This window comes from Corvus moneduloides, chromosome 1 (genome assembly GCF_009650955.1).
Source record: "Corvus moneduloides isolate bCorMon1 chromosome 1, bCorMon1.pri, whole genome shotgun sequence".
Taxonomy (NCBI): domain Eukaryota; kingdom Metazoa; phylum Chordata; class Aves; order Passeriformes; family Corvidae; genus Corvus; species Corvus moneduloides.
The window spans coordinates 65,106,659-65,119,685 of record NC_045476.1 but is presented as its reverse complement, the minus strand read 5'-3'; the positions used below and the strand labels follow the sequence as shown (position 1 = coordinate 65,119,685).

General features: G+C 40.8%; 1 protein-coding gene across 7 annotated transcripts in view; it reads left to right on the top strand.

Annotated features, from left to right (window-relative positions):
* Positions 1 to 13,027, top strand: part of TRDMT1 (tRNA aspartic acid methyltransferase 1) — a 45,448-nt gene that overhangs the window by 6,000 nt on the left and 26,421 nt on the right. For 3 of the 7 annotated variants that reach the window (XM_032113436.1, XM_032113428.1, XM_032113482.1), the window contains exon 1: positions 6,419 to 6,524. The exons of 2 other annotated variants lie outside the window; for them this stretch is intronic. In XM_032113436.1, the coding sequence (XP_031969327.1) occupies positions 6,461 to 6,524 (64 nt within the window). In that variant the 5' untranslated portion in view covers positions 6,419 to 6,460. Of the gene's footprint in view, positions 1 to 6,418; positions 6,525 to 7,583; positions 9,368 to 13,027 lie in introns of those variants that run through there. 2 more of the 7 variants (XM_032113457.1, XM_032113446.1) reach the window with 2 other exon arrangements.

The window sequence follows — 13,027 nt, the reverse complement described above, 5'->3', positions numbered from 1 at the left end:
ATTTTGCAAATGTTTGTAGCTGTTTATTTGACAAGGATCAGGCATTTCTGTAAACTCCATGACGGAATTCACCAAGCCCACCATGAAAGTCTAGCACATCAGGATGAAACAACATACAGGTCAGATGTCAGGATATTTCAAAGGGAGAGGCATGGTTTTCCCTGAATATGGTAATGCCACTGTCCTGCAGTTATATTCCAAAAATAATCAACTTCTGTCATATCAAGGGGAATCTTGAGACATATCCTGCAGATGAAGGACACAATACTATTGTACTACAATATACGTGATGCCTGGACTGCCAATGACAATGGGAATTATTTGCACTTTAGGTTAATTAATTACTTGCGTTTAATATGGTTAGCTTTTGAACAACAGTGTCCTATACTGTAGGAGATGAGTGCTGCATCTGACTTGGCACCAAAATTGTGATGAAATCATCCTCAGGGACTTCTTCTGACATGCAGGGTTCCCAATGGACAATACCAACAATCTCCCATTATATTTTTCTGATGAATTATGTGAAACATATTTGCTGGAGTTTTAAGTCAGCCCAGCTCCCTACAGCTGAATTTCGACACTACCAGTCCATGCTGACATCTGCCTTGTGCAAGACGATTTCTTCAGAAATAAGTATTTTAGGCTTTCTTAACCCTTTTAGGCTAGGCTTTTTGGGGGCTTTTCTCTCCAAGCTGTCATGGCAAAAATAACATTTAAATTTCACAGTCTTTGTTGTAAAAAAAGTTTGTTTCAACTTTAGAAAAACCTAAAGCTGTTGTTCTTAGTTGAGGCAAAGGGAAAAGGGGAAGGGCCCCAAGAGGAGGCAAAAAGGACAGTTATATTCTTCCTAGATTTTTTTTCAGAATAACTTTTCAATTTATCCTTTATTTCAGTTTATCCTTACAAAATCTCACAACTTCTTCAAATCTGTGTTTTATTAGAGGCTACTTTCCAAGAAACTTTTGGGTGGATAATATATTGGTGTGTTTGACAGACATTTGCAGGCATGTCCAAAGCCAGAAAGAGAATATTTTAAGTACAATAACTTTTGTAATTGCAGTCCATAAGTGCTATCAAATAGTTTTATATTAGCTTTAAAGTAACTCATTGGCAAATGCTAGCAATAGAGCCAGGGTGGAAGACATCTCTGTGCTGCCTAGGCACCAAGTGCTCAGCTTCTTGGGCAGATTTTACAGCACTCACTGTGTACAATTTTGGTTTATCTAATCTGAAGGTAGCTCAGCAGGGCCACAGTTACAGCTATGCTATGGCTGCATTAAAGGTTTCCTTTCTGGAGGAAATATCCTTCTACTGAAATCCTAGCACCATGGCAGGTCTCATTTTCTGTGCTAACACTAGTCATAGTCCGAAATTAAACTCACCACATGGGACTGAATGAAAACAAAACCAGTTCGGGCAGGGGCTGAACTCCTTAAAAGACAAGACTGCTGTGTACAAAAGCTGTAGGTGATACTAGATGGCCTTGTGATCAGAAGGTGTGACCAACACTGACATACAGCTACAAGTCTTTTTCAGTTTGCACAGTATAAGTTGTGCAAATCACATGGGGATACCGGAGGTGAAAATTCCTGGCTTAAGCAGAAAGTTAAGAGGCATATCCAGGCTCACCATCTGCACTTCCTTTCTCTCCCTCATCTCCCCTCCCCTCCCTTTGAGAGAGCAGCAGGCATTTCCTCCTGCCCTTGCAAGTGAGCTGGGATCTCCCACGCCATTACCTCATCCTTAACTGATCCCCCTATAACAAATGCCTGGCTCTGTGCCTGCTGTCACCCTTCAAAGGTCTGACTCAAAACACATTTGTTGCACCAGCAATCTTTTGCCTGACTGCAGGGGCCTTAAACAGGTCTCAGTCCGTTTTGTTCAGTCCAGTGAATATATAATTTTTTATATATATTTTTTTTTTCAAGCACTGGAATGTGTAAGTACAAGTAAGTCAATAACATCATATAAACATATGCCTCTCATCCAGCCCGGGTAACCGCTGCAGGCCAAACATAACAAACAGGCCAGATTTATTTAGATTTAAATGTATTTAAACCAGAAAAGTAGATTTAATTAGACAAGCAATGTCTTTTTATTCCTTACTCCCTACAGAGTATATGCCTAGCACCAAAACCTGAAAATAAAATCCTGAACATATTTGAAAAGCAAAAGGTTAAAAATGTTTGTGTCTGATCACTCTTCCGAATAATTTCAGCTACATAAATTTCCCTGGTATAGAGTTCTTAGAAATGCATTGAGAGAGGCTGACAAACCTGGTTTTATGTGGTTTTCATTTCTAGTCTTGCAGATGCGTGGCATTATAAATGAAAATCATAGGCTTCCTTAGCCATACAGGCACGGCCCAGCAGGCTTCCTGGAAGCACCGCCTCTTGTGGTTGACAGCTACTTTTACTGAGCACCATTTCAGCAGAAACCAAGTCTGATAAATATCCTCCTGAAACATGACGTCCGATAAAGATTGACTTTGATAAACTGCAAAAGGTTTTTAGTTTTATTAGTAACCTACTGGGCCAATGGTTATGGAAATAATAATTGATGCTATACATGCTCAGTGATTTTTTTCAATTCATTGGTTGCATTGCAAGGCTGTGACATGCCTCACATTCTTTACTGGCCACAGTGATTTCTGATCCAGAACATGAGCTTCCCTTCCAGATAGCTGAGATGTTTGTATATTCTTCCTGATCCTTACTTGGGTAGATAGTAGGTTATATTGGACTTTTGGACAGAAGCAGCATTTTTTGGTTTTTAGCCATCAACATTGGTATTTGCTTGCACTGAAATTTTGGCTGGTCACTGTGAAGGCACTTTTAAACATCTGGCGTATGAGGACAGGTAGAATTTCCCTGCTCTCTCTCCACTTTATGAATAAAGAGGAAATGCTCACAAACACTTCTCAGCTACAGGTCTACTACCTTTCATCACCCAGCCTTTACACTGAGGGGTTATATTCATGGCCTCAACAAAGCCCAGTAACAGGCACTGCAGACTGGCAGCCTCTGTCACAGCTGGGGGCAGGCAGAGGCCCTGCTAGCTCTGCTCTGCTGCAAAGGGGAGGGCAGGGAGGAGACTTACATGGAACTGCCTGTAGAGTTTTGTGTGCATTTGTTGCTGGTGTGAATTATAGAAACAGAGCAGTGAAAATCTTTCCTTTTCACTTTGAGGACAAGATTACACGGTCCAGTCATATTTTGTAATTTTGCTTTTCAGTTGCCAAGTACAACGCAGAATCTTAAGGCAGGGGTTTTTGCATGTTTCTGTGATGTTCTTTGTCAGCATTGCTAATTGTAACGTTTTTAACAATTCTGAAGCATTTTAAGAAGTGAAAATATCGCAGTGGTTTCGTTTGCATGTTCCTCTTACCATATGTAGCTGTTTCACTGGATGTGTTTGTTGACTACCAGGGCAACAATTTCAGATCTAGCATGATTACCTGTATCATACCGCTCATCAGAGATGTGGGCAAACTGCAGAAGTTGCTGCATTGAGGAAATGCTGCTAGTTGGTAGGAGGCAGGAGTTTTCAAAGCTGTCTCAGTGAAAATGCTGATATCACATGCTTATGTCAACAACTTTAAAAATATTACTAAATGATCAGTTTGCTTAAAATATATTTTACTATAAATACATTAGAGTCAAGAAAGTCGCTGCTTCATCAATGCATTATCATAGTTATGTAGATGTACCCATTTAAAATAAATTAACATCATTTTAGAAAAGTCTTCCATGTGTTATTTAAAGCCAACTGTATTGTGTAGCCATAATTTATACATGAAACAGCCCATGCTTGTGTCCTAAAAAACGTAGAGTCCAGAGTTGGACTTTGGACTTTAACTCTGTTATTAATCTTCTCTGTTAATAAAATGAAATGTTCATTGAGTTTTACAGCAATCCTATCTATCCTATATGCATGGAGAAGAGTAAAAAGGAGCTGTCACAATACCCAAATTTCAATAAGTCAGAGAGATCCAATTGGGAAATTTTGCAGACACATGGCTGCTTTGGGGTCACAAGACAAAGTGTGAGCAACATTTAGCCTGCCCCATGACAGTGGCAGCACATGTCAGCAAGATTTTCAGAGTGAAGTATGAACAATTGCTTTCACAGGCCTCACCCTCCCTCTGCCATCATTCTGGGTTTTCCTGTGAGAAGAAAGATATGAGTGGCCATGGATCTCAGCACTTCTTGGCCATTGCCCCTGTCTGAAATAAGCAGCATACCTTAAATACTATTATGTAAGTTTGGATCCAAAAAGTATGGTTATTATTATGTTGACTTTACATTTTTAAAGTGAAGAGCACTACATGTTACTGCTTCCAGATTCCCTGTTTTCATTTTGGTTCTTTTTGCAGCTGTCAATTAATAATGAGAACCAGGTATGGGCAGACACTTATACAGAATTATAAAAGTGACTGCTGCCAGTTTTTTAAAAATGAGCACTAGGGAAATTTTGGTGTTTCCCATTCTTTGCAAGAGGAAGGCAATAAAATCCCAACCTAGGTTATGAGTTTTTTTGTTGCCTGAGTGGAGGCATGTTGATCATATTCTCCAGTTTACTACACAGGTGGAGGAAGTAGGTGGAGGATTTCCCCTGAGCAGGGAATGTTCTACTGCCACCACCATAGCAGAGACATCTCTGCTGCTTTTTCCATCAGACTCCACTTTTCCTATGTGTGAATGGCAAAAATACCTTGGAGTCAGGGAAAGGAGAAGGAAAAACAGGTCTCAGCTCTGTCTCCCTGTCTGATATTAATCACTCCAGGTACTGGGCAGCTCCAAATAAATGACCTGTTTCTGGCTGACTACAGCTCCCACTCATCACAGTATCTGGCGTTGCTGTGATCTGTAGATTATGGGAATACTAAGACAAGAAACTCAAACTCTTTCATTGGCTTTACTAATTTCAATAGTCTAAAGGTTGTCTTTTTCTTTATTTTCACCTTGCATCTATATTTTGAAGGGGTTCTACTGAAGTGTATCTTCTTAGCTGATAACAACCTTGCTCTTTGTAGCCATCTTCATCATCTTGACCCCTTTTCTTCAGAGCCTTCAGCATCTTTCTCCCATGACTGTTTTCTCCAGTGAGCACATTTTTTGTGCCATGTGATTCCCTTTTCTCAGTTCTCCATCAACCACCCATGTGGGAAACGTGGCTGGTTGCAATGCCTGCTGCTCTCCTCTGGTACCTCAGCTGCTGCACTTCCTTTCACAAATCTAGAAGTACACTTGGACTTGTTTTAGTCACCTGCTTACTTCCATAGCTGACAAATAAAGCAGCAGCCTTGGACTCTGATAATGAAGATACATAAGTAAATGACAGGGCTGTTTTGAAAAAACTGGCAAGGACTGATATTTTTGCTTTGAAAATTCGTTTCTAGTTCCACTGTTTTCCACAGCTGATGCATCCTATATTCTGGAGGAGTGTGTTGAAAGGCAGCAGATTTCCCTCTTTTTTTGCCCTCCAGTTTCAGCTAAAAATTCTTCCCCCACTGCAAGTCAAGAGTTGGGAGCTACTATGACATGCTGTATGAGGCAGCTTCTAAGGAAAAAATAAATATTCCTTAAATCCACCTTATTTTTGACAGGTTTCTTAAAGGATCCCCAACAATATAATTCAATCAAGAAAGTAGTGGAGAAACACGTTCAGGTTTGGTTTGGTTGATTTTTTTTTTTAATGTTTCATCTTCACTTTACAATCTGAATCTGCAAACTAAGGCATAGGTGACTGACTGCTTGATTGTGATGGGTAACCCATGTAACAGTCTGCAACGTATTTACTCTGGTTGAGATACACACACACACACACATACACACGTATATGAAAAATATTTGTTAAAAACCGGATTACTTTTCAGGGGCAACAGTGTCATTGAGTAGCCTCTTCCTTTTCAATTTAGCAAGAAGCGCTGGGGCAAATTAAGGCAGTTCCATCAGTTATTTCCTTCTTTCCCGTGCGGGCTTTGAAAGGACTTCTCGAAAACCACCCTACGCCGAAATCACGAAACGCCCGGGCCCGTGGCACCGCCGAGGCCCCTGGCTCCAGCTGCCCCCCGGGCAGGACAGCACACACCCCTCATGAGGACAAGCCCCTCCGCCACCTTGCGTCCCCTTCTGTCCCCGCGCCACCCGCCTGAGTTTCGCCTGACCCCCAAGGCAGTCACGGCGGGCAGCGGGTCCCTCTCCCGACCGCTCACTGCCTGGAGGCCGCAGGTGGCGGAGCCGCGGGCAGCAGCCGCCCCACGGACACCTCAGGGGGTGGCAAGGTCGGCTGAGCCGGGGATGGTTCGCCTGTGGCTCCCCGAGCGACCGCCAAGCCCGGGCAGCCGCTGCTCCGGTGCGGCGCAGGCCGGGGCGGGTGGGGGGAACGAAAGAGCGGCGGAACGGGCGGGCGGCGCTCGGGGAGGCGCCGGGCGGGCGGGCGGCGCGGCTGGCCGAGCATGGCGGCGCTGCGGGTGCTGGAGCTGTACAGCGGCATCGGCGGGATGCACCAGGCCCTCAGAGGTACCGGCGCGTCCCGCGGGGCCCGGCGCTGCCTGCCCCGCCCGGGACACCCTGCCCTCGGGGGCTCCATCCTCTCGAGGGGACCCCGGCCCTTGAGGGAGGGGGGACTATGCAGGGTGCCCTGTTCTCGATGGGGAGGACAGAGGTGGCCTCTCTTCTCCCGGAGCCCCTTCTCCAGCCCGGCGTGTCGGCACCAGGTATCCAGGAGCACGTTGCGACGGAAATAAGGGATCCCTGCTCCTTCGTGGGACCAGGCAGCTGCTTCTGGAAAGGCCATGATTTTGTGTTTGTTATTTTGAGCTGTGTCTAATACAGACGCACCCCTGCTGGAGATGGGATCGGGATCAGTGAGGTGCCCAGGATGATAACCCCATTAGCCAGGGTTTCCCACTGTCATGCACGTGGACTTGGTTTCATGGGCCATAGTTAGGTGAATAGCTGAGCCATGTTCCAATATGGGCCTGACCATCTGAGGCTGGTATAACATAAACATGACAATTGTTCAAATGTAATTTGAACTGGTATAGAGAGTTCACACCAGCCCATGTGCCCAGGCGAGTTTTTGATCTGGTACAAGGAACCCTGGAGATGAATTTGCTGAATTGTTAAAGCACTGCCTGGGTGACCTTCAGCAGGTCCTGTAGACTGTGAATTGGCTTCCTCAAATTGAAAATTGAGGTAGGGCTATTGATTTCCTTTGTAAAGTACCCTGGCCCTTACTACTTTGAAGTCCAGGTTTCAACACACATTAGTATAATTTATGAGAATCACCATAATAATTTTAACTGTAATTACAATCCTTCAAATCCTTCAGTCTTCAGGAGCATTAGCAGAGAGCATTGTCATTGAAAGATCAAGTGGAAACCTGCCTTATCTTGCTATTTTTCCTGGGAGCTATGGAATATTAAGAGGATGCTTTGGGAGTGAAATCCATTTAGCATCATTTATTTACTTGAAACATACTCACAATTATCAGAGTGGCATTTTTTCTACTATCCTGTTTTTGCTTGAATGTGTATATATGCTTTATTTATAAATATAAATATATAAAATATAATGTATTTATTATATATAAAAATACACAACAAAATAGGTTCCTACATTGTTCCTAACCACCTATTTTGAGGATGTATTTTCTTTATTTCCAGAGACATTCTTAGAATACTAAGAGGAAAGTATAGCTTTGTGTGGAACTGTAGATGTGAGAGTTTTTGTAGAATAAAAAGAGTGTGTTATGCCTTGTATATAGTGTGCATGCTAATGGTAACGTGCTGCTTTTCTAGTAGCCAGATTTCCAAAGTGATGGCTAGCTATTACTGAGTTCCCTGCCGGCTCTGTGGCTCCTGTGCATGAACGCACAGACGCAGGGATGGCTTCAGTAATATTGAGCCGACGGCAAGGAGTTGAGAAGGGTCCTTGCTTAGAGTTCCACAGAAAGCAGTTCATTGCTACAACTTGTGAAGGTTTCCAGAGGCAAATGACCCCGAGCACGTGACAGCTCAGGGTAAGTACAGGGCTGTGGCTAACACAGGAGCCAAGCGGGGAAGCTGAACTGGGGTACATTACCGAAACCGAACATGGCATCCTGGGAGAGGCTTCTTTCCCTCACTGTAACCTAAGTCTTTGGCACCAGAGACTGTCTCACCAAGAGCTCTCTCTGTCCCCGGTACCACAGGTCAATTGGCCACCACAGCTAGCCATCCATGTTTGTTGTATTGTAGACAATTTCCATATTTCCATAGAAAGTGGACTGGTTCCTGAAAGTTAGCCTACATCATGGTTCCTTCACTCTTTACTGAATTATCTATCTGTGTTCTTGCCATAATAATAGATGTCTTGGGGCAGTTCAGTAGTGTTGTGCAATTTTTAATAAATTATAATGCTAGATGTGGTATCCTGTGAATTTCCACCTGCGAAAACATCACTTGCAACTCAGTAAATACTTAAGAGGGTGGGAATGCGTCATTAGATTATAAGACTACTCTTTTATCCAGAAGGTACACAGAATTAGTGATGCCCCAGTGGATAGTTACTACACACATGAAGTCTTGAAATCATGGCACCTATACAGTGTAGTTTGGAGACTGAAGGATTTAACTAAGCCCCTTGTATTATTATTTCCTGAAAAGGTAAATTTGCTTCCATGTTTGCTGTTTCTGAATTTGCTGAACAGAACTGCTTCAGTGTCAGTCTTTGTTGTAATTTCTGTTCTTCTGGGTTTACATTTGACTGAAGAAATTGCAGTAAGTATGAATAGTGAGACTGAGATTTTTCTGTAGTGGTATCAGCCAAAGCAGATGAAAGGACTGTAACTAAGGACACTTACATTATTTTTTGTGTAAATGACCCTAACTAGTGCAAAATGTTCAAGTACCAATTGAAATTTGTGAAGTGAATAGACAAAAAACTATTTACATTACAGTTAGTATAACATTTTTCCATTTGGGTGCTTATTTTTCTGGGAAGCTTATGAGAACTCAGCCCATAAGCATTGTTTTGTCTCAGGAAAGGTCCAAACCATACACTTCTAGATGACAATCTTGGTTAGAGTCTTGTTAAAAGTAATAGTCAGGCAATTTGAATAAAAAGGGTCCTACAAAATTTGCACTGAATTAAGTATTAAATGACAGGTTATTATATAAAACTGTTTTTGATTAATTGGATTTTGTTTGGGACCAGAGAGATACTTGGGCATTTGATAATTTTTACTGTTTTTTAAAGTCCTTTAGACATCTGGATTCAGCTTTCCTACACAGTTTATGAAGGAACAAAGTAAGGTCAAGGAACATTGAAGTGTTTGCTTTTACGTGCAAATAAAATAGAAAAGAAGTGAATGTTCCTCTGTAAGTACTTTAATAATGGGTTTCTTATATGTTTTTGGCCTATATATGTACATGAAACCATGCTATTTGAAAAGGTCTCTGATCCTATCCTCCATTTAGCAACTGGCAGATTGTTCAGCATCTTCCTTTTAAATCATGTATAGAAATATTAGAAGGGTTGCGGTGGTTTTTTCCATATAAATATGAAGTTTGAAAGAAAGGCCTCCATTGTGCCAGTGCTTTCATAAGCCAGATGCACGATAGATGTAGATTATATATAATAATGTATTATCTTGGTATGGTTTCTTGTGAATCTTTAAGCCAAGAAAAATAATAGGAATATGTTGAAAACAGAGGGAGCATGGAGTATTTCAGTGACAGCATCCCAGGAAAGCCTTGTTTTACAAAAGGGATTTTGCAGCTCTGGCAGGCTAGTTCCTCGCTATGTTATGGGGTCAGTTATGGTTAGTTCAGCTCGTCCAACTTTCTACTTTTCTGTGAAATTACCAGTGTGTCAATTGGCAAATAGGTATTTTTTGGGAAATCTGATGCTGACTTTTCTACCTTGATGCCTTTTTTCACTGTGTTCTCTCAAAAATTTGGTTTTAGGACAGCTTGCAGGATGAGGATGTTTGTTGTTTTGGCAGCTGTCATTAATGTAGAATGCATTTGGCACCAAATAGTATGCAATTGGTTTTGAGATTGTCCTTGCTTACAGTAAGAAATAATTGAATTTTCACATATTGATGGACGTTTATAGTCTCTTTTAAGTGTTTCTCTGTAAAGAGTACGTAGAAGTTATGAGTACATAGCTTCGTAGTTGAATCATGTTCTTTTTGACGGTGAAGGGAAGGTTGTTCCTGAATTTAGGTTTCAGTCTAAAGCTGAAAAATAAAAGTCTTGGGGATTTTCTAGCTCTCTGTTGGTCCTTTAGCTATAGATAATTCAGCATATGCAGAATTTCTGGGTTTAGATTTTGAATACTTTATAATAATATTTTAACACCAAAACTTGCAAAAATGTACAATTTAGAAAGTTTAGCTTAGTTAAAGTCAGAAATCAGTGAGTCTGTTCATATTCATACTCTTGAGAGATTGAGGAAGCTAAGGGATGGAAGTGCATTTCTTTTTTCTTCCCACCCTGTGCCCCAAACCTTTTGGGATTTATAAAGATTGATGTTTAAGTCATATGTGTCTAAATCTATGATACTTTTTTTATGTGTGTGTGAGTGAATTCATTCTTTATAAAGTGCAGAGTTTCTGCAGTGAAAAATAGTGTTTTATTTTTAGAAAATCTATGGCTAGAAATTCATTTCCTTAGCAACTTTCCATCAAACAAACAGCCTGCTCTTCCTCCTTCCCAACCAAAACAAACCTAAACTGGCTTATTAATTTAGGCAGTTTTCCCATGAAAGATGGGTTCCACATCTCTGCCACAAGCATTTGTAATTCTGCCAGGTCCCTGAAAAAAGTATTCTTGCATAAAGAATTAAAGGGCATTCTTTAAAAAATACCATAATTTTGCAGTGATAAAGTTGGTGATATTTTTCCTCTGCAGTTGTTATATTTCAATTTAACAGAGTAAAAATTTCTGTCTCTTGTGCTCTGTCATACATGTTTATTCATTTTATTTGATTGTCTCTGTGAATTGCACAGCATAATAAATTGGTGTGTGTATTTACACTGAGCATAGCTATCCCACCAGGAGAGGCAAAGGAGACAAAACTGACATGGAGCTTTAGGTTTCAGCACAATGCAAAACAAAAATATTGCTGGTTTGAGCAAGTTTTTACACCTAAACTCAATTTAATGCTTCTCCGAAATACAGCCCTTTGTAGCACAGGATGGTGCCAGCTGTGCTATAGTGTAAGTTTATAAAGTTTATATGGCTTAGCATGATCAAATCCTGCACAAACAGAGCAGTGAAAGAAGTTGCTAAGTATCCTGCAGGAAGGAAGTATCAAATTTACTGATAGTCGTGATGACTGTAGCCATGGACAGTTCAGCCTAATCATTTCAGCCAAGAGCTGACAAATGAGAAGTTAAATCTTTGTTCTCTGTTTTAAAAGGAAACAGGACTGACAAAACTTGTGACTAATCTTCCCTTTTCCATCCGTTTCTATATACCTGTTAGAATAGATAATTTTTCTGGCTCCTGTTTTCCAATATGCTGAAATCCACCAAACTGCCCTTGCTATAGCACAGTGTATTTCATGTGTTCTGTTGACATTGATGACTCTATTGCAAAAGTACAGTAGTGAATATAAACAGATCTATGTTAATTTTAAGGTCTGCAGAAACACATGACAAAGGAATCGATTCTGAAGAGGAAAAAGACAGCTATTGTAACATCAGAAATTTTATTTTTGGCATTTGACGGGACACTCTTTGGGTTTACTTTTTCAAATCAGAAGCTAATGCACGCATCCTGTCTTCCTTTGTTTCGAATGCATCACCTTCCAATCATTACAGCAGTGTCCTTTCCCTCATGAAGGACAACTCCATATCTGAAAGGGCTTGTAAGCGTTGTGTGTTCAATAAAGCAGAGAACTGGGACCCAAAGTGTGATTGCTGCCTCTTTAGGCAGTTAAAGAATTTCTGGGTCTGAGCTGTCTGGGTCCAAGAGGTTTTAAGCTTTAAGTGCTAAATCAGTACATTACTTATAGAATGATTCAAATTTGATTTCACCTGCTTTCAGCCAAAACAGAATATTACAATGTAGTCTGCCTAAAAATAAGTCATAACACCTCCCTGAGTAACTTCCTCATCATGTCTGTGGCTTCCGTTTAAACTATGTCGTCTTGCTCAGAAATGTAAAGTCTCAGCTCAAAAACTGGTGTTGAGGAATCTTGCAAATCAAGTATTCCAGCAGCCTCTTAGTTTCACTTAGGAAATGTGTATTATGTTTTTTTTAGTCTGAATAAAATGATACTGTTTTCTGCATTGCTGTAATTCTCTTAAATAGCTGTGTTTTGAAAATTGGATGTACTTGTTTGGAGGGGGATAAAGAAGTCTCCAGAGTTGTGTCTCTTACTGTATTGAAGTTCTGCTATGTTTTTTGGGGAGTTGATTTAACATCCCTCCAGTCAGCAATTCCTGAGTTGGTTTTGTGCCTTTCATCAGTGGGGATAGTTAAACACAGTCTTGATTCTGTTTTTCTGAGATTCTGCTTTCAGGCTTATTTTATGATGCTTTCCTTATAGTAATTTTCAAGTAGTAAATGTAATTGCTATAGCAAAGCAGAATACCACAGTTTGATATAAAGTTATTTAACTTTCAGGAGAAGTTCTTTAAAGATGTTGCATTTTCACATTGTTTGAAATTTACACAAGCTTTTCTTTGTTAGGTTGAATGTGTGAGCTGCTTGTCTGCTCAAGCTCCTTCATGCGTTTCCAGGGCATTTCCACACAAATACGCTTAATCAGCTTTTAGAGGAAGCCTGTTCTGTAACAGGAATTCCCAAGTGAGCTTCAATTTTTAAATGAAAAGGAGAAGAAGCTTTGAAAAATTTATCAGGTCTTTGAAATGGGAAGAGAGGATCTCAGGTGGAATACTTCAGGAAAAGTTCCTGTCTTCTTTCCATGCTGGTTTACATCTCTGGTTTAGACTGAACTGTATTTCAGGGAGATTCAATAGGTTACTATTAGCTATGTCCTCTCTTCCAGTACTTCCAGGCTTTTGG